Source organism: Equus asinus, chromosome 18, assembly GCF_041296235.1.
Source record: "Equus asinus isolate D_3611 breed Donkey chromosome 18, EquAss-T2T_v2, whole genome shotgun sequence".
Classification (NCBI taxonomy): Eukaryota; Metazoa; Chordata; class Mammalia; order Perissodactyla; family Equidae; genus Equus; species Equus asinus.
In genome coordinates, this window is record NC_091807.1 from 36,117,553 (window position 1) to 36,141,972 (window position 24,420).

Sequence of the window (24,420 nt, forward strand, 5' to 3'; positions counted from 1 at the left end):
GGAATCTGCTCACCCATCAACTCCGCCCTCCGCTGTGAGCAGTCACTTGGGTGGTGTATGAGTACCTTGGGGCTGCTGTAACAAAGCCCCCCAGACTGAGGGACTTAAACCACGGAAAGGTATTCTCTCTCTGTTCTGGAGGCTGGAAGTCTGAGGTCAAGGTGTCAGCAGGAGAAATTCCTTCTGAGGGTCCTGAGGGAGAGTCTCCTGGGGACCCCTCTCCTGGCTTTTGGTGATTGCTGGCAATCTTTGGCTTGTAGATGCTTCACCCCGATCTTTGCCTCTGTCTTCATGTGGTGCTCTCCCTGTGTGTGTGTGTGTCCAAATTTCCCTTTTTTAAAAGGACACTAGTCATGTTGGGTCAGGGGCTCACCAGATCCAGTATGACCTCATCATAACTATAATTAACACAGAATCTACACAGACTGTCTGAATATCTTGTTTCTTGACAGTCTTTTACTTAATAACTTTTGTATTCTGTCATTAGTCATTGCCTGAATCGATCATTTCTACAGTGGTTGTGAAAGAGTGACTTTCTGGTTCCCTGATTTTTCTGTATTTATTAGTTGGCATTCTTCTGTAAAAAAGAGACTTCCCTCTCCTTCCTTTTCGTTCTTTCTTTTTTTAATAGTTTTAGCATGGACTCGTTTTATTCAATACATTATAATTTTCTCCTGTCATTACTCATTTTTATGCTCATATTTCTCCAGATGTGTGGCCAGTGGGAATCCCTTCCAGCTGGCTCTGGTGTCCTTTTGACGTGTCCCTATTAGTTTTTGGGCACTTGGTCCAGTAAGATGTCCCAGACTCACTTTACACTTCCTCTGTCCCAGGCTGGATTCAGCCGTTTCGCCAAGGAGCCAGCCTCGCTTGCTTTTAAGCTGTTTAAATATGATAAAACATGGTCCAGGCTTTGAAAGGGAAGATTAAAAAAAAAGTTCCATTAGCACCAAATGGAATGAGACTGCTTGTTTAAACCACACATCTTAACAAGGTAATCATGCAGCAAAGAGCTCTCGTCTGATCGATGACGCCCCACAGAAATGGAGTTTAGAGATTAGCTTGCCTGCAAAGTTTTTCTTTTGTAGGGGAAGGGCAAGGGGCCCTTAATTGCCCTTGATCAGATTTAATTCAGCTGAGTTCTTCTTAGTCTAGGACCAGTGAAGTGAGCGGCCTTAATTATGGCAGCTGGAGTCCCGGCAGCCTCAGAGGAAAGCACAGTGGGTGTGTTGCCATGAGTCTTGCTGTATTGGACTCATTTGGAAAAGGGTAATTTGTTTCTAAATTATTCATCAAGATCCAGAGCAGCTGGCGGCTGGCTGCATGTTGTGTGTTCTATGCAAGTTTGAGTAGCTGAGGACCTCGTTCCAGCCTCGGCTGGCGCAGCTGGCGACGGCGAGCCTTCAAGGCGCACCGCCAGGTGACGGAGAGCCCGGGGTGAACGAGGTGGTGCCTGTTCGGGCGTCTTCAGGAAGCAATAAACACCAACCCCCACACCCATTTCCTAGATGTGCAAGGAATCTGTCTTCATTTCTGGAATAACCCCTGTAAATCGATGAAAGAGGAAGAGCAATGGCATTTAGGAAGCCTAATTGGTTTAAGCCAAGAAGTTGTATGGACGCACTTATGGATTCTTGAAGGAAAAGCATATTGAAAGGGCTAATGCTAAAGTTTTCTGAAAGATCGGTTTTCTTGATGCCAGAAGTCATACAAAGTTCAGGCATTGCAGACATGCATACCACCAGCAGGAAAGCCCCTCTCATGCCCACTTTGAGACAACCACCCTCCACCTTCCGTCTGCCCATCTGGATTGTTCTCCGTGTACTTGCTTAAGTGTACGGGCTGTGGAATGTTCAAACGAAGCAGGACGTTTAGGAAATCGGAGCACCTTGCAGAAGGGAGCGATTCCTGGTTAGAATCCAGTTTGGTGAGAAGTGGCATTTTCGAGGGCAGACAAGAGTGGCGGGAGGGACGGTCCTGGGTCGTAGCTCTGGCACCAGCTGTGCGACTTGGGCAAGTCACTACCCTTTGAGGCTCCATTTTCTCACCTGTAAAAAGAGGGGAGAAGAGCAGGACAGAAGTTTTCTTTCCTGGCTGCCTCTCGGAGACGTTAGTGCATCTGCTGATGCTCGAGCCCCACCCCAGAGGTTCTGGTTTAACTGGAGCCTGGGAACTGACACTTTAAAAAAACTTCCAAATTACTCTACTGGGCAGCCAGGATTGGAGGTTGCTGATCTGGAAAATCTCAAAGGCCGTGCCTTTTGGCCCAGCCGCATCAGGTGCTACTATCCACACAGAATTGGGTATCAGACAGCCTGGGCTCAGCTTGCCCACTTACTCACTGTGTGACTTTGGGCAAGTTACTTAACCTCTCTGTGCCTCAGTTTTCTCATCTGTAAAACTGAGATAATAATAATACCTACCTTCTAGGGTTGTTGTTGGTGTGAGAAAGAAGCAGGTTAAAACATAGAATCACTTAGGACAGTCCCTGCCCCAGAGCCCACAGGACAGGAGAGTGAGTGATTGTTATCATTTATCACATTGATTCAGAGATCTCCTGTTTCCCTTCTCATCAGCACCGGGGCCTGCTTGCACGTGCCGGTGGTGACATTTTGTATTAATCCAGTTGGTTTTTAGAAATTCTAGTTGCCTGTTAAAAACTCTGAGCATTTCTGTGAGAGCATCTGGGGAACACTATTTTCCTTTTCTTCACAGATGGGAAAAGGACATTCTCGAAGCTGAGATTACAGTTATACAGTAAATTCGGTAACGCAGCCCTAACATGCACGCAGTTGTGTGCAGGAACGTAGGGAGGAGGGCAAGCAGACTTGAGCTTGGAGGTAATCTTCCTTAGTCACTGGCTGTGGGTTGCTCAGGTATGGTGTACACGTCCCCTCCAGCATCTGCCATTCGCCTCGAACCATCATGCCACACCCTCCACCACGGCACGAGTCAGGGACCAGCATCCGCCTAGACTCCCCGTTCCTCTAAGGCCTGGGCTGTATCTTCCCTGGAAGGATTATTCCAAATGGAAGATGCAACATGGCAGGATGGAAAGACACGAGTCAGAGTGCCGAGGTTTTTCTTTTCTGAGTGTCCTTGTCCAATTTACTGAGTCTCTTCGTCTTGAGTGTCTTTTCTGTACGAGGAAGGGGTCGGATTATGGGTGAGCTAATTCCAAGGTTCTGTGTTTTCTGTCCACTATTGACTTTTGATTTATCAATCTATGAGTATCATTTATTTTTCTTTCACTCCACTATAAATGGACTCGTTTAAAAAATTAGCCTCATACTAAACAAAATACCCAAGATGTATCTGCATATATGTATATGTATATATGTAATAGATGACAAATCAAAAATTTTTATGAAAATAAGACAGTTTCTTCCGTGTGGCTCCAGTACCAATCGTGCCTCCTTATGGCACCTAGCCCACACTTTTCTCTGGGCTCCACCAGAGGAGAGGGAGAGCAAGCCTCTCCTAGATGTGAAACTCTGTGGGAGATTTGACCCCCAGTGGGGTGCGGTCCCAGCAAAGAGGAAGTGAAAGAATGAGCTGTGTGGTTCCTGATGTCAGTTGCCGTTCGGTGAGAGTTTGGGGCTTTGAGGTGAGTGCTGGCATCACTTTGTTTGCCTTGGTGGTTGAATTATGGACATGAGAGTGAGTGAGGTCGTCCTTGATTCGGCTGCAACCCCAGCAAGGTGGCCCCTCCCTTCCTTTAAACAGGTCTGCCCTGAGGATAAGCAGGTGTCTCTGTGCTGGGTCAGAGGAAAGGGTTGTATGTCAGGACTCGGTTGACAGAACTTGGCATGCTTATGATTTCCTCCAGCGGGCAGGAAAACGCCCTGAGAGCGAGTGTTTGGGAAGTCAACAAGTATGTTGACTTATGCCAGTAAGAATTCCAGGCCTATCTCTTGAGTCCTGAGCCAGACTTTAGTGTTTCACCCCAGCTGGCTCTTTTATTATGAAAACCTCTAATATTTGCAAACTTCGGTTTGTAAAAGACCTCGTCAGACTGAATTTAGGATGGCTGCGGCAATCTCGAATGTGTGCTTTGTACCTTACGGTGTTCTCAGCTCGTTCACGTGCATCTCTCGAGTCTCTGAACAGCCTGGTGGGGCAAGAATTGTTATGGATGAGCGAGCCAGAGGCCAAAGGGAGCCCAAGTCAGTGGTGGCCGTGAGATTTCACTGGTTCCATTGATGCGAAGCCCAAAGCTTTTTGTCAGTCACGAAGCTTCTGTACGGTGGTCTGATTTTGAACTCCAGATTGTGAGTATCATAAATGCAGTCTGGACTTCATAATCTTATTATCACATCTGTGAGAGGGAGAGTATGGGAGCATCCTGTAAGGTGGCAGTTTGCTTGGGCAGTGTTAGCATTTTGCCTGCACACCAGGGATTCTCAAAGTGTGGGTCACCACCCACCTGCATCACAATTACCTGGGTGCCATTCCAGATGCCCGACTCAGCTCCACTGGAGGTGGGCTCTGGATCTGCGTGTGCAGAAAGCTTTCCAGGTGACGCTTGGGATCCTGCTGTCTGTGGAACAAAGGGATAAGCCGTATTACTCTTTGGATGTGAAGGGACTGTTTTAAAGGCCCAATTCTGGGGCTGGGGAAAGGTGGCATAGGAAGGGTATAAGCCTGTCCCCCCTACATTTTTTGGGGAACTCTTTTCTTCTCTCTATCTGTCCCAGCTCATCTCAGAAAAATGGTGGGTAATCCGGAGGTCCATCCATCCATCCATCCATCCATCCATCCATCCATCGACCTATTCATCCATCCGTCCATTCATTCAAGGTGCCCAGTATGTGCCAGGTGCTTGTGGCATAGGTAGAGTAAGACACAGTCCTTGACCTTGAGGGGACAAAGTCTAGTTTAGATAGTAGCAGATATGTAAGAAGAAATGGAAGCCACAATAGTCAATTTCATGGACATTTAAGATGGCAATGAGGGCCGGCCCCGTGGCCGAGTGGTTAAATTCATGCACTCCGCTTTGGCAGCCCAGGGTTTTGCTGGTTCCAATCCTGGGTGTGGACCTGGCACCACTCATCAGGCCACGCTGAGGTAGCGTCCCACATAGCGCAACCAGAGGCACTCACACCTAGAATATGCAACTATGTACTGTGGAGCTTTGAGGAGAAGAAGAAGAAAAAGAAAAAAGAAGATTGACAACAGATGTTAGCTCAGGTGCCAATCTTAAAAAAAAAAGAAAAAGATGGCAATGAATGTGAGACGTTAAAAAAAGAAGGAAACTTTAAAAACCATCACAGGTAATGCGGAGAAGCTTTGCACAAAGGGCAGAAGACAAATATCTTTTTATATTATGTAATTCTTCAAAGCAAACTTCTTGAGATGTCTGTGGATTGCTCTGCAATCGGATCCTTGCTTTTCCATGAGTCAGCACCCCGGTGGTTGACGACTGTAGACACAGAGCATTAGTGACCATCTCTAACCATCTCTGACTACAGCTTATTCCCAGCACTTGACTTTGACGCAGGAATAGCAAACTATGATTTCAAGGAAAACTCTTAAGGAAGAACCCCTAAGAGCTGTTTTTCCGCTACAAACCTGTGGTTCTGAAGTGCTGGAAGGCCATTGATTTCAAAGCAAATCTTATCTTCTTCATAGGAAGTCTGTTGTTTTATTTTCGAACGACTAGAATTTAGCAAAATAGCATGCGTTTACACTGAGATAGTACCGAGCACTCAGGGAGGAGTGACGGACTTTATTGACTAGCAATTCACACTCAGACAGATCAACTTAAACGTGGTTTGACTTTGACGTGGTTCAGTAGCGGGGAGTGAAATGCCCATAAGGGCTCTTCGGAACATCCATGCAGTTCCCACAAACCCACAGCCAGGCCGTGCTGTCCGACAGGACTTTCCGTGGTGAAGGCACCGTTCTAGTCTGCGGCAACTACACCCTTGAAATGTGGCCAGTGTGACTGAGGTGCTGAGTATTTAAGTGTCTATAATGTTAATTAATTTAAATTTGAATTTAGATAACCACATGAAGTCTATCCGACAGCTCTGGCTAAGGCGTGGCTGTAAAAAAAATCAAAATGGCTTTTTCTCTGTCTCCTTCTCTTTCTACCTCGCCTTCATTTCCTGCTGGCCCTGCCTCACCTTAATCTTTCTGTCTCCTGACTCCGTGACTACTGGATCAAACAAGAGGGCAAAGTAGAAACTAGTGAAGGTGGCCTCCGAAGGGCCACGGAGAGAGCAATTACTAGATGAGAAAGGAATTCTATGGGTGGGGCATGGATGGCACTGGAGTGAGGCCTTTCGCTAAGTTCCTTTGGGAGTGGCTCTTCCTCAATTTGTCCTCGTTTCCTTTGGGCTCTGGACTCTCAATGGATGGGGATACGGAAGTGAGAGCCAGATGGCATTCTTCCGGTCTTGTCCAGCAGTAGCTGCTCAATAAGCATTTCTTGACTAAATAAAGGGTGTGGAACATGGTGATCAATACCCCAATCTCAGGGAGTCGTTGCCCACCCCAGCCTTATCCGCCTCTCAGGAATGTTAGCGACATTAACCAACTAGATCTTGGATTGTGTTACTAAGCAGGTATTTATTGACAGCAATAAATATTGTGGATGATACTGTAGAGTGTTGAGTATTTAAGCACAAAGAGAAATTGGCCTAGGACACCTGGCTATAGCAGGCTGAATAGTTATAATAATAATAGAAAACATAAGAATTAAAAATTTTTTTTTTAAATAGCAGTCACGTTGGTTTATAACATTGTATAAATTTCAGGTGTACATCATTCTATTTCAGTTCCTGTGTAGATTACATCATGTTCACCACCCAAAGACTAATTATAATCCATCACCACACACATGAGCCTCATCACCCTTCTCACCCTCCTCCCCTCCCGCTTCCCCTCTGGTAACCACCAATCCAATCTCTATCTCTATGTGATCATTTGTTGTTGTCTGGAAGACCTGATCTAATTCTTGTGTGGGAGAATCAGTGATTACGTCCCCTAGACAGCGGCAAACATCACTAAAATATCTTTTTTTTCTCCTTTCAACCTTATAGGCAGTCTTGATAAACCAGGTGCATCCTTGCCTACCTGGGCCATAGCTCTACTCGCAGTCTCATTTTCATTGCTTTTGATCCTGATAATTGTTCTGATTATAATATTCTGCTGCTGTCGTGTCCCCGGGAGAGAGAAAAAAGGTAATTTTTTTGTTTGTATAGATTTGTATGTATTTTCGAACTTTTGGTACAAGCGGTTGAAATTCATTAGCTCATTAGCTCTTTGGAAAGATACATTGACTTTCAGCATCCTCGAAAGGAAATGTGTGAAGTTCATAGAGAGGGGAGGGATTTTCTCAAGGAAGGAAGTCACTCGTTCGGGGCCTGGTGCAACCCCTCCAGGAAGACAGATCTTCACACTTTTGAGAAAGTTTTGAGGCAGCACCTCTCTTACAAAAGACACTGACTATTTGATTTTTGCGCTTATTTGCAAAGATAATAAGGTTACTGTAATCTGTTATTTAGATGCTGTGTTTTTTCTAGAATCATACCTACCTATCTGAGCACATTAAAAGATCATTTGCTGTTTTGTATAATTCCAAATCACCTTTGGTGGGTGAATGTTGATGTGGTAGAGAGAAATATATAGTCTTTTATTAATCAAAATAGTACAAATAAAATTAATAAAAATAATTACGCATTTCTTCTGAACGAGATCTTCTGAGGTCCTCCAAGATATATGAATGCAGTGGCTTTGTTTGTGGTCGGGCTCAACGTGGGGGTGGGCTCATCCACATGCGGGTGGGCTTCTTGTAGAGTTTGGCAGTGTGTGACTTCAGAAATAAAAGGATCTTTGTCATGGGGACAGCTCACTGCTTTCCAAGTGTGGGGTATGTGTGTCCAACATTATCTTTCCTTCTCTCATAAAAGCTTCACCGACTCCAATTTGAATATCTTCTACAGTTAAATCATTTTTCTTAAAATGAGAGGTTTGATGTTAGGAGGCATGCCAGTTTAATTATATTTTTAATTATTTTTTTAAAAGATTGGCACCTGAGCTAACAACTGTTGCCAATCTTCTTTTTTTTTTCCTGCTTTTTTCTCCCCAAATCCCCCCAGTACATAGTTGTATATTTTCATTTAGTTGTGGGTCCTTCTGGTTGTGGCATGTGGGATGCCACCTCAACATGGCCTAATGAGCGGTGCCATGTCCGAGCCCGGGATCCGAACTCTGGGCCACTGAAGTGTAGTGTGCGAACTTAACCACTTGGCCACGGGGCCTGCCTACATTTTTAATTTTATTACACTAACTGCCACTGGATGAGAACTTTTTGTGTGTGTGCCAAGCACTGTGTTAACTAACTCTTTTACATGGAATATGTCTGTCTTAGCGAGATATCCCATGTAAAGTGTATGGTCTAACCTTAACCAGGCTAATGGTCTAGCCTTAACTCCTGCATAGATTTGTTTTGTGATTGGGGAATTAATTCTGTGATATAACTTTATTCCCTGGGAAACATAAAATGAAAAGTAGCAAACGCCTATTGACTCAGATTTGATGGGAATTTGTTTTTGCCTGGGAGTTACCCTATATGGCACAGATGGATTACTCAAATAAAATACACCAAATTTTAAGTGAAAATTATTGGATAACTTAAATTTTAATTCAGAAGTGACCAGGATTGTTCAGTGTCTTCAGATGATTATTTTCAACGTTAGCTATTGTGGCATAGCTGGAGAACATTCTGGTTATTCGGATTTCTGCTTCTCTTAGGGTTTTCTCTGTTCCACAACAGCCTAGTGAGGTTTGTGACATTGGTGGCCCATGTAGGATGTGCAGAAGGGTGATTCTCTGATTCTTAGCTTCCTCATTTACAAAATGGGAATAAGTCCTACCCTGTAGATTGGTTGTGAGAATTAAATAAATTAATGTATGAAATAGTTCTGTGATCCATTCTAGGTTTTATCCTTTATTTAACTTTGAGATGAAAATCTCACATGAGAGCAAGTTATTTTTGTTCTCCTGGTTTGTAACAGGTCCAGGTAAGTGCTTTGAACAGGGCCTGTGACAACCCACTGACACCAGTCTCCACCAGGTGTAATTCACAATGGGCACTTCACCTTGCCATAAATGTAAAGGATCCGAGTCCTAATGATATTTTTCATGGAAATAGAACAAAGAATCCTAAAATTTATATGGAACAACAAAAGACTCCAAATAGCCAAAGGATTCCTGAGAAAAAAGAACAAAGCTGGAGGTATCACACTCCCTGATTTCAAGATATACAACAAAGCTATAGTAACCAAAACAGCATGGTACTGGCACAAAAACAGACACACAGATCAATGGAACAGAATCGAGAGCCCAGAAATGAACCCACACATCTATGGACAGCTAATATTCGACAAGGGAGCCAGAACACACGATGGAAAATGAAAAGTCTCTTTCAATAAATGGTGTTGGGAATACTGGACAGCCACATGCAAAAGAATGAAAGTGGGCCATTGTCTTACACAACATGCGAAAATTAACTCAAAATGGATTACAGACTTGAATGTAAGACCTGAAACCGTAAAACTTCTACAAGAGAACAGAGGCAGTACACTCTTTGACATCGGTCTTAGCAGCATCTTTTTCAATATCATGTCTCACATGCAAGGGAAACAAAGGGAAAAATAAACAAATGAGACTACATCAAACTAAAAGGTCTGTACAGCAAAGGAAACCACCAACTGAATGAAAGGACAACCTAACAATAGGCAGAAGGTATTTGCAAACCACATATCAGGTAAGGGCTTAATATTCAAAAGATGTAAAGGACTCTATACAACTCAACAATAAAGAAACAAGCAACCCAATTAAAAAATGGGCAAAGGATCTGGACAGACATTTTTCCAAAGAACATATACAGATGGCCAACAGGCACATGAAAAGATGTTCAACATCACTAATTATCAGGGAAATGCAAATCAAAACTACAAGGAGATATCACCTCACACCCATCAGAATGGCTATAACTAATGAGACAAGAAATAACGAATGTTGGAGAGGATGCGCAGAAAAGGAAACTCTCATCCACTGCTGGTGGGAGTGCAAACTGGTGCAGCCACTACGGAAAACAGCAGGGAGAGTCTTCAAAAAAGTTAAAGATGGGAAATACCATATGATCCAGCTATTCTACTTCTGGTGATTTATCCAAAGAACATGAAAATATGAATGCATAAAGATGCATAAAGATAAATGCAGCTTTATTCACAATAGCTAAGACTTGGAAACAACCTAAGTGCCCATCAATGCATGAATGGATAAAGAAGATGTGGTATATATACACAATGTAATACTACTGAGCTATAAAAAAAGATGAAATCTTGCCATTTGCAGCTACATGGTTGGACCTTGAAGGTATTATGCTAAGGGAAATAAGTCAGATGGAGAAAGTCAAATACTGTATGATTTCATTCATAAGTATATGATAAAAACAACAACAACAGCAAACAAACACATAGAGACGGAGAACAGATTGGTGGGTACCAGAGGGGAAAGTGTGGGGGAGGGTGAAAGGGATAAAGGGGCACATGGGTAAGGCGATGGGTGGTGACTAGCCTTTTGGTGGTGAACACGATGCTTCTATACAGAAGTTGAAATATAATGCTGCACACCTAAAATTTGTATAATGTCATAAACCAATGTGACAATAAAAAAAATCAATGAAAAAAAAAGGGATGCAGTGAAATCTTTGATTTCCCCATGATAATTATTTCCATGCTTAAAAATATTAAACGTTAAGTTTTTTTAAAAGCATTTTCTGGCATTCTGCTTTGCTGGTGCCTGGAGAATTCTCGGTGCTCCAACTGGTTAACTGGGGATTGACTAAGGGCGTCTGAGGACCCCACTCAGCGGGGCCTGGAGGAGTTGCGATCACAGCTTCTGCAGCAGAGGGACCCAGAGGCCGTCTCCTGCAGCCTGGCCCTTATGGGAATACTAGCGACATCTCCCTCTCATCAGAAGGGGACCAGACAATATCTCTCCTTCAATTCAAATAAGATTGCCCAAGGTTCCCTCTGGAGTGTGAGTCAGCAGATGTTATTACAACTGAAAATAAGTGATAACATCATCTAAAAAATAAGGAAAATGGATATTTTTTGGATTCCAATAAAGCTTTATGAATAGACGACCCAACAGGAAGGCAAAGTTACAAAGAACACTGACTTCTGAGACGCATGGTGGGGGACTGGTGTGTGGCTCTGTTAGTCCCTATTTTCAAATTCCACATTTCCTCTAGTCCAAGAATCCATTGAGTAAAAACGTTAGCAATTTAATGACAGCTTTTGGGGGTGGACGCAACTGTATAGATTGGTACCATTGATACATAGTGATTGAAAATGTATCTTAGAATTAAAGAACCATAGTGCGTCAGCAGTAGAATTCTTTATCTGTTAAAAATATGGTTCTGCTTGTGTAACAATGTCTAGTCTGTTAAAAATATAGCAACACTAGTGTAATGCTTACCTCTTGGGTTGTTGTAATGATTAAATGAAATAATACTGCACAGTGCTGGCTGGGTGCTGTCGCAGGGTAAGTACTGAGTGAATGTCAGCGAAGACTGGGGATGCAGAGCACCTCTTGGTGGTGAATGGAGTATTTATAATTTAGCTAATCAAATGCAATGCTAGTAAGTGCTTATTAGGGGCCTACCATATTTCAGGTACCTAGGGCTTATTTATATCTATGATAGTTGATAGTGGATCCTACTTTCTTTATGCTTGAAAGTCATTTGATAACTGCATGTTGGGGAACTTCATAATACTCAGTGGATCACAAATATTCAGTAATGTCAGTATTAAAATCAGGGGGTCTATAATAATCTATGAGATTTTTGCTTTCAGAATAACTATCTTGATTTGCTAATGTGTTTTTTTTTTTTTTGCAGGATCTAGTTATCACAGTGAAGTAAGGTAAGCTTGAAATCACATCAATTTTTCTGAAAACAAAAATAAATAAACAAACTCCCTCCCCGCTCCCAACCTGTGGGACTTTAGGATTACGTTACTCAGAATTAGGTACTGCAAGTGGATCACTGTGAAAAACACGTATGCCAGTCACAGACTCACAGGACAGCATTAATTGTGGAACAGAGTAGGTGGGCTATTACTGCCAACCACTCACTTAAGAAAATGGATTTTCTACTTGGTGTCTGGCATTTGCATCTCTTTCCACAAGAGGACACTCTGCGCCATGACTGTTGGCCCTCCTGCTTTGAGTCAAGGCTAGGGACTTGAGCACATTTTCAAGGACGTGAAAGAACCAGGCAGAGGTCCTGCTGGAATTTCTGGGGTGGCGGTGGACAGTGAGGAGAGCTGGATGGCTTGAGGCACATGAAATGACCAGGCGGACAAATTAGTAGTTTTCACTGCTTGTACCACTGATGGGGGAGGGGACAGAAAAATTCCTGCCATCCCCACAGCTGTCCAGAAGTAGCTGCAAGCACTTTTAAGGTAACTCTGTCAGGGACTTACAATAATACCATAACCAGTTTAAACGTCTGCAATGTTTCCATAATCATGAGTGCTCTAAGAGCAGGGGTTTTTAGACAGCAGTGGTTTTGTTGGGGGTGTTATAACAAAACCACATGGGGTTTTCAGTATTTTATTTGATACTTTTAATTTTTGAAATGCTGGGCTTTTAAAATATCTTTCGGCTACATGTGGTGAATGAAGACGTGTGTAATCATCGCATGACGGATACGGTCCTTTCTTCCTCCGACCTGGTCGGGCACTCCCTGGTGATAACTTGGTTTTGAGAGTGGTGGCCGTGCTCTCCCTGAGGACACCACAGAGCAGGAATCTGAAAATGCATCTCCTCGGGGGCCTGACGGGAGGCGAGAGGAGAGGAAGGAGAGCTGAGCCTGGTCACGACTCCAGCATCTCTCTTGATTGCTGTCACTGGCAGGATGGCATTCTGCATTCTTCTGTTCAGCATTGATGACAGTGTAACAGCTTGCATTTCCCTTCTCTGGGATCTTAGGTGATTTCAAAACACAGCACAGTGATCAACAGCTACTCAGGGCAACGGGGGAGAATAATAATAACAAGGGCAGCAATAATAATCATGACAATGGTAGCAACAATGACAGCTGGCATATGCTGAGTGCTTAATATGTGTGCCAGGGGCTGTTGTGCACCTGGGAGGGTTGTTCTCTCACTTCATCCTCACCGTGATGTCTTGGGTTTGTAGAGGAGGAAACTGTAGGGTACAGAGATGTTAGATCAGGAGCTCAGCTTGTCCGTCTAGAGAGTGGGCAGGCCAGAAGGTGACCCAGGCAGTCCTGCTCAGGGCCTGTGCTCTTGTCCACATGCAGCTCTCACACTTAGGCCCGGGGAGGAAAGACGGAGTGACTCACTGGGACTCCCGTATCCCACTTGCTTCTCCTCCCACTGAGCCGACCGTGCTGACTCCAGCTGCCCACAGAATTCTGCATTGGAAGAACATATATACTTTTCCCTGTAGAATCAGTGCATGTTTATTATAGAAAAGATTAAAAATAAAGATAGGTAAACCAAATGGTTTTAAAATCACCCATAATTCTATTGTCCAGAAGTAATCATTGTCATCTGAGTATGTGTATACTTACCCACATGTGTTCACATAGATGCACATAGATACACACTCACATGCGTTTTGTGAAATTTGCAACATCATAAACATTGTTCTATAGCTTGTTCTTCTCTCTTGACGCTATTCCGAAGGTTGTTTCTGTTAACAAATACTTGCCCACAACACTTTTATTTCATTTGCTTCATAAAGTATGTTATTGAAGTGTGACATAAATACAGAAAAGTACACGATATGAAGGTGAGTTTGAACAGTTTTCACAAAACATGTATCTGGACCTCGACGGCCGATGTGCAGAGTTGGAACACCCCCAGCACCCCAAACCCTCCTCAGGCCTCCGTCAAATCATTGCCTTCCCCTGCCTCAAAGGTCATGTTTTCTGACGTCTGTCTGCAGAGCCCCAGAGAACAGATTCATGTAAACTTGACATAAATGGAGTCATATTGTGTGCACTCACTCACATCTGCCTTCTTGAGCTTCACGCTGTGAGACTGATCCACGTTGCTGAATGTCAATGTAGATTGTTTATTATTATATAAGACTATGTTCTGGGCATGTATGCAATTTATTTTTCCATTTTTCTTTCAGTGGGCATTTGGATAGTTTTCAGGTTGGGGCCATTATGAATATTACTGCACTAAGCATTCTTGTGGGTGTCTTTTGGTGACATATACCCATGCACTCCTTCCTGTCTTGTATTCCATTTCGTATATATCTACTGTGAAAGCTGGGTCAGAGGAGAGGTATGTGTTCAGCTTTAGATGATACTGCCACACAGTTTCCCAAAGTAGGTGTACCAGCAGGTGTATGCTTCCACGAGCAGTGCATGAGAGTTCTCATCTATAATAATTTTTATAGGTGAGATGTATCATCATTTATTTTACTAGTCCTCTATGGTTCTGCGCCTGGATTGTTTGCAGTTTTTGCTGTTATAAATACCTCATGAATGAACATTCTTTCAAGTAAATCTTTGCACATATCCTTGATTATTTCCCTATAATAAAATCTTAGTGGTCAAGAATAAATATTTTTAAATCTTTTGATATTCAATGCCAAACTTCCTTACCCTACACCAATTTTTGCTTTATTTCAGAGGTTGGGCATACTTTTTCTATAAAAGCCCAGATAGTAGATATTTTCGGTTTTGTGGACCAAACGCTGTCTGTTACAACTACTCAACTTTGCTGCTGTACCATGAAAGCAGCCATAGACAATATGGAAGCAGACAGATGTGGCTGTGCTCCAATAAAACTTTATTTACAAAAACAAGTGGCGGGCCGGATTTGGCCTATGGGTCATCGTTTGCCAACCCTGCTTTATTTGGTCACTGGTTTCTGAGAGTTGAGTTCCATGGGCCTATCGTGATGAAGTTGCCTGTCTCCCCATAATGGGAGTGTGTGAGCATGCAGGCTGTCTACGCAGCTGTGCTCAGAGCTGTGAGTGTCCATCCTGATGCTCTCCACTCCCCACAGGCCAGCGACTGAGCTTTGGCCTTGTGGTAAGTTCAACATGTGAACCCAGCATCCATGGCCAATTAACGTCTGGCTTTTAAAATTGTCTAATTCTAGGAAATCTGCAACTGTAAAGACAAACAAAGAAACTCTTCAGACAAAGTTAAAAAGTGGAAATGAAAACCATGGATACAGTTCTGATGAACCAAGGACTACGAGTGAGTGGACAGGTGGGGCAGTGGAAAGACCTGGAAAGGAGAGTGTCCAGAGAGGGGCTGGCCAATCCAACAGCAGCGTCACAAGGCAGATGACTTAGCCATGAGTGGTCATTATTTTTCGGGTAATTTTTAGAAGAAGGAGAAACTCCAGAAATATTCTAGCAGTAGATTAACAGTAAAAATCCACATAATTGTCTAAAGTTTAAAATACAGTGAGGTGGACATCTAAGAGTTTTAAAAAATAAAGTTCTGAGTTTTTTTTTTTTTCAGGCTTTCTCGTTCTTTCAAAGCTTCTACCTTAAAGTGTGTGAAGAGGCATTTTAGTATGTTGAGGGTAGCTTACCCCAAACTTCAATTAAAACTGACGCTCAGCAGGAAATCTGTTCTTATTCCACTTTAAAGGGTGTTGGAGAATGTTGAAAGACTAAGCTCAATTTTGAACAGCCTTTTGTAGCCCCTAAATGTCTTGCTTTTAGAGGATGCAGTCATCACGGGCGAGCGTCTCTGAAGGCACTCACACTAGGAAGAGGCAGGAGCAGGATTTGAACCGAGATCCTTTGTAGGGCAGATCAGAGAGGAAGGCTGTGCAAATTACTCCTTAGCAGTGGGGGAGGGAGACCTGGCTACCCGGCAAAATAAATCCCACAAAAGATTTTTGATTAATCAACTCCTCCTGAGAGGCCTGGACAACTGATTTTCACTAAGATTCTGATTGTATTCTCCCCTGCCCCATTCTTCCCATTTTATTATGGATGTCTTCAATGTACGTCCAATCTGTGTGCTTCAGATTTAAAAAAATTCCACAAAGCATTGGTTGTTTCCTTGGATGATCTGATCACAGCTTCTTGCAAAATTTCCTGTGAGTGAATATTTTATTCATTAGGATTTTGAGCAATTAATCCCATACCTTGACCAAAATCATGGCCCAAGCCAAACCTTGCTGCCTTGTTTTTCCCCCACTGGCCCTGTGTTTGTTTTCCCAGATCAGCCATGAAAGCTAGGAATTCATCCTTGTCTCTGGATGAGACTATTGTGTCAGGCAAGGAATTGATTTTGAGTTTGTTTGCATATTTTTATTTCATCAGAAATTTCTAAAGATATGCAACTTCAAGGGAACTTTAAAAAATGTCTGTTTATGGTTAAGGATTATTTCATACCAGGGGTACCACACAAAAGCAAATGGATTTCTTTATAAACAGAATTGTTCAAGTTTGGGTTTTGACACTTCTTGCTCTAAAATCATTCTTCTGTTGCAGAGAGTGCTTCTGTCCCTCCGAGGTCCTCTGAACCCAGTGTTCCAGAACACCGCAGCAGTAGGCAACCTTATCAGGTGATTTAGACCATTTTTCCTCTTTTTCTGCCATTTAGAAACTCTTGCATTGTCATCAGTGCTTATAAAACAGTGCTTTTTTTTTTAATGTTCATGATGGAAGCACGTGACCTTTGCTCACCTCCACGTCAACCGCTCAGCTTGGGGGGAACGGGGCAGGGACATGTGGTATCTCTTGCCCTTTGTAGCTAGTTTTGGGGGGAAAGATGAGACGTTTACCTGGGGCCTTGTAGATCTTGATTCATCGGTTAGACGTCTACATAGAGATGTTGAGTGTGCAGCTGGATGTACAAGTCTGGAGTCCAAGGAGAGGCATGAGTTGTAGATGTTGTCAGTTCTTGGCCAAATTTTGATGGGCACTGTCCTTCCAAGGGGCATTAACTCAAAGAAAAGAGCCGATTAGGAGCCATGAGGACACAGTATGTTAATTTTCTGATACAGAATCAGCGTTGGTTTTCATACATAAATGCATTAGAGTTTACATGCAGAAAACACGATTCTTTAGATGCAAAGTCATATTATGCAAAAAATATATAACGGGCACCGTTTTCTGACCTGTATAATTGCAATTTCAAAGGAGAAGTACTTCGATGCGATTCTGCAATAGTGTCTGCGATAAGTACGGATGGTCTCCACTGGTAGCCTTTGGAAACGCCAAGCTCACAGATTGCATTTCTGACACCACGCTGGGTCAGACGGTCTTGGCTTTGTTCTGCCTGGGAGTCGCTATTAGCATGATGGACGTGCTGCTCTGGAGAGCATGCCTTCGCAGCCCCATCACTCTTGTTGGCATAGATATTCACTTGAGTTTCCAGGCAGCTCCAGGCTGTAATATTCCCCCATGCAGTTGGGATTCAGCTCAACACATACCTCTTCCTGGTGATGTGTGCCTCCCAGGTCTTTGGGGAATGGGGAGCTTTGATGGATGCTCAACCGTGTATCATTGAGAGGATCTAAGTGATGCTGTTAGTGCAACCCAGGTAGCCAGGCAGGCAGACAGATAAGGGTCTGCGGCACAAAAGAAGATGGGCCTGAGTGACAAATGGTGAGCTCCTGCTACCAGTTCAAGCTGCTTTCCTCAGGCTGGATGTCAGGAAAATGGAGAGGTAAACGTCTACCCATCAACGCTGCTCTTTTGCTATGCGTATCTTTTAATGCATTTAATTTGGCACTGGGAGGGATGGCTGTAGAGATGCAATAGGTTCCCTTTTGAAAGTCTGGCCTCTTAACTAAGAGGTGGGGGTGAAAGGGAGTAATTGCTGGGCTGGGAAGGATGTTTCTTCTCTGGAACCCCCATGACTAGACCTGAGTGGGGGCCACAGGCTAATGAAGGGTCCTTGCCCACTCAGCGCCAAACATGGTCACCCCAAGAACACATTCAAGCCAACCATTATTTCTGTGGCCTTTCTGTGGTTACCTTTTTCTGTCGCGTGTCTTTCCATTAGACAAGCCACAATGATCAGGTCTGGGGTGGGGTGATGGAGCAGGTGGGGACGAGATTCAGAAGAGGGTCATGTCAGATGATTGCCCTGGAAGAATCAACGAGGGAAAAGGGGAACTCTCAGTGCGTTTGGACACAGGAATGGAGAATGACATTTCAGAGCTGGGAGTGGATGCTTCTGAAAGCTTCAAGTGTTGTTTTGAAAGTACATAGGGAGAGAAATTTAAGAACTGTCTGCTACTTAAACATGCAACCAGCTAAATAATCTATTGGTGGAAATTGGCCATCGCGGTGCTGAGTCCTGGGGCTGGTCACACACACCTGTGTTTCCTAAAGTGTTTGTAAGGCTCCCAGGAGAGCAGTGCATCAGGGTCCTTAAGAAACAAATCAGGATGCCAGGAAAGATGCTTTTGCCTGGGCTAAAAACTGGTGAGGGTTTATTCAATAGCAGGATTTTTCTACTTAGAGTGGAGGAACTTAGAACAAGCACAGTTCTGAAGAGGTCCATCTTTGATCATTAACCGAAGGGTGCCTTTGCAGGTACCAGCCAAGGCACTGTTTCCAGGATGCCCTTTTGGAGAACCTGGACACAAGCTGTGCTTCCCATGAGGCAAAGGAAGGAGGGAGCAAGATGGGCTGGAGCTGAAAGGGCCAGGCCTAGGAGCATGATGGCTCCCTTCTGTGTCCTTGGCCCAAAGAGGATGCAGTCCTGCATGTGGTCAACTGGCCACTTGAGAGCTGCCAGGTGGCTGAGCCAGAGCTTGTGGAATCAGGTCAAGGCGACTCTTAGCACACAGCTTCCTTTTCTAAAAGGAAGCCTTGCCTGGCCTATGTGGCCGTGTTCCTGCTGTGTAGGCCGTGAGGACCTTCCTCAGAACTCATTAGGCCACGGTGCAAGGGCAACGCAATCTGTGCTTTCTTTTTTCATAAACTTTCTCCATTCTGCGTTGAGCCTTGCTCCCTAAAGGGCCCAGGAGAGGCAGCTGAGAGCTATTCAGAACCCCTTCATTTGTCCTTTCATCCTGGCCTCCTCTCCACGTGCCTCACTGTGACTCCAATTTGTCACAGAGCCACCTGTGCTGCTGTGAGGTGTTTCCACCGCTGGCCCAGTGGGACTCCTCCCGGAAAGCTGGCTTGTTAGAGTTCAGGGTTGTTGACTACAGATTACACTATTTTGCAGAGAATCTGCACTGGGCTTCGGTCCTGAAAAGCCTGTAGATTAAGCTGAGAGAGCTCAAGCTGTGAGGCAGCCTCCAGCAACAGCACTTCCCAATCCCCATCGCTGTGGGACCGGGTGGGTCAGAAGCATGTCCTGTCTGTGGAGACACAGCCTGTATGGCAGCAATGGAAGCTTCTGCTCTGTGTTAATAGGTCTCAGAGCAGGGCCATCTTGGTTTTGTCAACAGGGCAGCAACTGTCGAGTCCCTGTGTTTGTACTTTCCCCATGCTGGCCTTCTCATCCGCTCAACCTGGTGGCCTTATTTGCCCTCAGCATTTTCAGAAGATCCAATGGATGACCATTGACTATGCACAGTCTAGCACAGCATTCCTAGGCGCTCATTAAACGCTCAGTGTTACGTTGTCACAGCAAGGCGATACAAGGAGCCTGTATGCATGTAGACACAGTTCCTTTGCTGATAATCACAATCCAATCATGACAAGAAATATTATCAAACTGGTATACGTGAGTCTGCAACATAAAAATAACAGTTTCTTTTGGGTTCTTGAAAAAAGGTAAATAATTCCATGTCAAGTTGCCGTTTCCCTCCTTTATGGTCTGGGGCACTTTGGTTTCCTTCAAGGGTCTCCTTGATCCAAGACAGGGGAGGTCTGAAGGGCCAGAGGCTGCACACGGGAATCATCGAGGTGGCCTTGCGATGCCAAGATTCCTGGTCTCCACCTATTGACCTCCTGGCTCAGGAGGCAGCCTGAGCACCTCGGTGTTTTAGACAACTGGAGGTGGTTCTGACACACAACTGGGTTCAAGGGTTATTGGCTATCTCATAGCAAGACAGAAAAGGGGGTTGCTGGAAGGGCGAGTGGGACATTGCCAAAGATCACCTTGCCTACTTTGAAATTTCACGCCACCCAATAATTATGATTTGCTCAGAGTCCAAAGCCATTCATGATACCTGTGCTAACTACACTGGGGAGGAGAGGGAGCTCCTCCCAGGGGGTGATGGTGCCTGGGCTCTTGCTGGAATTATGTGGCCTCCCCTACAAGTAGAGGAGAGTGCTGCAGACACCGAGCCTTGGAGCATGTGACCACAGCCAGCTCAGGGCTGAGCACAGGCTCTGAGGAGCAGGCAGCGTTTCTGGGTTCCTCTCACCCTCGCCTTCAATGCCACGACTTCCAGTCCCACTCAGGGTTCTACACATCTGTGTCTACACCTCCAGGCTGTAGTGAGCTCTATACGCCATGTCTTCATCGTGCATCACCAAGCATGAATTTAATTACATCCCACACTCAATAGTTACTAACACAGGAAGCTGGAATTTTGATACTTTTAGGAAGGAATAGAAAATGGCCTTTGCCTCTGCAGCAGCCCCCCATAACTCTTGCTCCTTCCACATCCTTTCAGTTAAGGTCCAGAATGCCAGAGGCCCCCACTGCCATGGGGAAGATCAAGATGAGATGTCATGGGGAAGCTCTTTTTTCAAATCTCTAATTATCTCCTGATGCTTTCAGTGCTGACAGTTCTTAGAAAACTTCAGAAGGCGTGAGGGCTCGTCTCAGGGACGGTGTCATCAGGGACAGGCTGTGTGCTGGAGGTTTGCCCCACAGAAGGCCAGCCACCGTGGGCAGAAGCTACAAGGGGGCCGATGGCTGATGCAGGTCAGGTCCGTTGGGTGATGCTAGGTTAGATACCATGAGAAGAGGCGCCTAGTGGCTGCCTGGAGCCCGCTCCCTTGCTCATCCCCACCTCTCAGCCCACTCTCTGCTGGGGTCTTACCTGAACTTGGAACTCTTCACTAGAGGCTGAGAGATGGGGCAATCCTTGTTCCCGCCACCAGCTGGCAGAAATGGGGATGTGTTTCCTGTATCCTGGCTCCCAAAGAAAGCCTGATGCACGTGGAGATGCATCTATCACCTACAAATGTGAATATCTTGGGACCCTGCTGGTTTAGCAGTCCTTCTCGTTATAGCGGTAGACCAGAAGCTCTCCAGGTGCTTGTTAAAATGCAAACTCTTAAGCCTCTTCTAGACACTCTGGATCATAATCTCTGGGAGATAGGGCCAAAGAATGGATATTTTTGCTATGTTCCGCAGATGATCTGCTTTGAAGAAAACGTTTTTGTGGCCCAGTGTGAAAACATCACAGATGTGAATAGTGTTGTTTCCAAGGGAAAATCATCTCTGACAGAAAGTTTAGGGGCTTTCTTAAAACCGTGCATTTAGAATGGCTTGTATTGCGTGGCCCCACAACACTGAGAAGACTTTGAGATTCTTGTGGGGGGCAGTGATGAATGTCAAATGGAAGAGTCTTGAGACTGAGATGCGCCACAATGCAAGTGGCACCATAGTTGAGGAAGACTTTTTTACACCTCTGGAGTTTTAGATGGGTCTTAAGGCACACCGCATTCGATATGAAGGAAAGAAATGGTATGTCAGGCTGTGGAGACCCCAGATCATGTATTGAATTGTAGGAAGGATCAGAAGGAGGAAATAGAGACTGATTTTCAAGTCTGACATATACCAAAACATGACACTTTTCTTCTCTCGTTATTTCTATTCTGGATGAATCAACAGTTAGGATATATCATGCTGACGTTATTTTCCAGACAAGGGTTTCCGTTGATGAAGTACGGTTAACTCGGGTGTAACTGTCTGTGAAACACATTAGGACAAAACCAATAAGTAAAATTGGAGATTTTTAGTAAAAATTGCAATCAGTTAATGAGACAGGCAAGTGTCTTTTATTTTTACACAAAGCCGCAGGGTTTACAAACATTTTGCATCTTGATGAATATTTAAAACAAAGATCCCTCCTTTTCCTCTCCTCTTTCCGGGCCTGGACTCACTGTCAGTCAATTTTTCTGGTTATTTTAGGCAACTCTCTCTTTCCTCCTGAGTCTGTCAGTTTTGGGGGGTGAGCAGATGAACAACTCAAAACCTGGATCAAGACCTCCCCACTAATTGCTCCCCTATTGAGATCAACAGAAATAAACTCCTGATAAATTTAGAAAATAGCAATGCCCTTGTGCAACCCAACAATGACAACAAAAAGCAAAAACAAGACCCAAAATGTCAGGTATAGCCCCAGCAGAAGCACAATTCGTAAAGCACGTTGCTGAGGTAGCCCCGTCAGCTCTCCAGTTCTCCTGGTGTGATGGGGAGTCAACAAGCCGAGACCACGAGCCAGAGAGTTTCTATCCTCAAGACTCACTGCCATTCCATTGCAATGTAAATAATTTATGGTGCCTGGTTGCATTATTTAAGATGTTAAATGCAGCTACCATGCCCTGGAACCTGAACTGGCATTCTCAGGACTGGCAGGAAAGCATGTTGTATATATTTAAGTAGGGCAATACTCTGACACAGGCATTGGCCTGTCTGGAGGAGTAAGCGGTTTGCTTGGGAGGACATTTCAGAACGAGAGTGGCAAAGACTCCTTGCCTCCCTGATGGGAGCCAGCAACATGCATGGTCCGAGGATACCAATAGGCGATCTACATGGAGTCAGTTCTAAATTTTGCCCCTTTCTTTTAGCAGGAATGTGTGTTATTTAAAGAAGGTTAGAAATATTTTCTACTTTCATACAAAAGCTAGAATTCCGTAAGATAATTGAAAAACAAACTAGTGAATCCTTGCAGTAATTTGCCTTCATGCAAACAACCATTGGATTCTTTGAAGTAGATGGTTCTTTAGGCCCTGAACTTGCAAACTTCCAGAGTGTGTGTTAGTGAAAATAGTGAAATAAAGGCAGGGCCTGCATTAACACTTTTATTCTTTTCTGCACCCTCCCTTTATCTTATCTGAGGAGTGGAGCTTCCTTCTCAAGTGAGTCTTTTATATGGATCTCAACCCACTAAATCGATCTCTTTCCCTTTGTTACCAGGGACCTGATGACCGTCAACAGGGCCCAACAAGTCGTCCACAGGTTTCCTTTATCATGGGCAGCCCTCGGAAGGTCAGGAATGTGACTTTGGTATAGGACAGATGCCCCTTGGGCTCCATGTCGCCCTTGGCTGACAACCTCCATCACGACCAAGTCATCCTTCTTCTCTGTCCCGATGCCGTGCTCCAGCTTCACCAGCACCACCTGGAAGAAGTGATATTGGAATCCTCAGAACGGATTTTTTATAGTGAGAGAAGGAATCTATTTTCCCAGCTTCCAGAGGAGAATTTGACTTTTAAAATGTTTCAAGATTTCAGTGAATTCCCCAAAGCGGCTCAGTAAAAGCTGCCCATTCGTCATGATAATGTTCCTCATCATTCAACACTCCGGCTTCTAATCCAATGAATGGTAGATAAGTCTGTAACCAACCAGGACTTTTAAAATGTCTTTATTATCTTAAATCATATGAAGATGATATTTATGTATGTTTAATATGTGGGCATTATTGCGTATTGTCAGTGGAAAAAGAGGATAAAAATTAGGATCAATCAGACGTCTAAAATTGCCTGGAAAATCAGAACTCATAGGTTAAAAATACGATTAAATCCCAAAGTTGATGTATACCTTGCAAAATATCTCATTATTGGATATTCACATGAAGTTATTCCTTTTTTTCTGTTCCCTTGTCCGTCTTGCTCTCATGTCCTCAAATGAGTTAGATGTGGATCACGCTTTGGAGGGGACCACCCTCACACGCCACAAACGCCATGAAAAACCTGGAGATGGGTAATGTGTTCTTTAATAAATAAAAGAGAAAACACCAAGACACTTGTATTGCCTTTTTTTTTTTAACTCTTTACTGTTCAGACGGTAGTTTAAAGAATCACAGTGTTTAGAAATCAAACATTGTCCAAGAAGCAAAACAGGAGACTTCCGCAAAAAAAAAAGTTTTTTCTCATGGAGATATTCTCAGTGTGTTTCACTGCCCACCGCATCGCTCCATATTAACCTAGAGGCATGGCTATTCTTTGGCTGAGCTCTGAGCTGGTTAGAATAGATTTATACGATGGTTAGTAATTAGCAACTGCTCTGAGCTCCCCATGCCCAACCATGCTATTGCCAAAGTAGAATTTGACTTTCAAAATGTTAAGAATTTAGTGAATTCCTTAAAGTTGCTAGGTAGAAGATGCAAATTCATTGTGACGATGTTTCTCATCACTCAGCACTCCTGCTTGCTAATCCAATAAATGGGAGATAAGTCTATAGACTACCATGATTTATAAAATATTTTTATGATCTTAAATCACGTTCAGTTCTTACCC

The 24,420-nt window shown here is 44.0% G+C and overlaps 1 protein-coding gene across 7 annotated transcripts in view; it reads left to right on the forward strand.

Annotated features, from left to right (window-relative positions):
• IGSF5 (immunoglobulin superfamily member 5) overlaps window positions 1-23,926 on the forward strand; it is a 49,895-nt gene extending 25,969 nt beyond the window's left edge. For 3 of the 7 annotated variants that reach the window (XM_044750966.2, XM_014839284.3, XM_070488904.1), the window contains 5 exons: window positions 7,047-7,187; window positions 11,918-11,942; window positions 15,168-15,280; window positions 16,525-16,598; window positions 23,099-23,926. In XM_044750966.2, coding sequence (XP_044606901.2) covers window positions 7,047-7,187; window positions 11,918-11,942; window positions 15,168-15,280; window positions 16,525-16,598; window positions 23,099-23,194 — 449 coding nt within the window. In that variant the 3' untranslated portion in view covers window positions 23,195-23,926. The remainder of the gene's footprint in view (window positions 1-7,046; window positions 7,188-11,917; window positions 11,943-15,167; window positions 15,281-16,524; window positions 16,599-23,098) is intronic. The other 4 variants (XM_014839285.3, XM_070488905.1, XM_070488907.1 and 1 more) reach the window with 3 other exon arrangements.
• The last annotated feature ends 494 nt before the right edge of the window (window positions 23,927-24,420 follow it).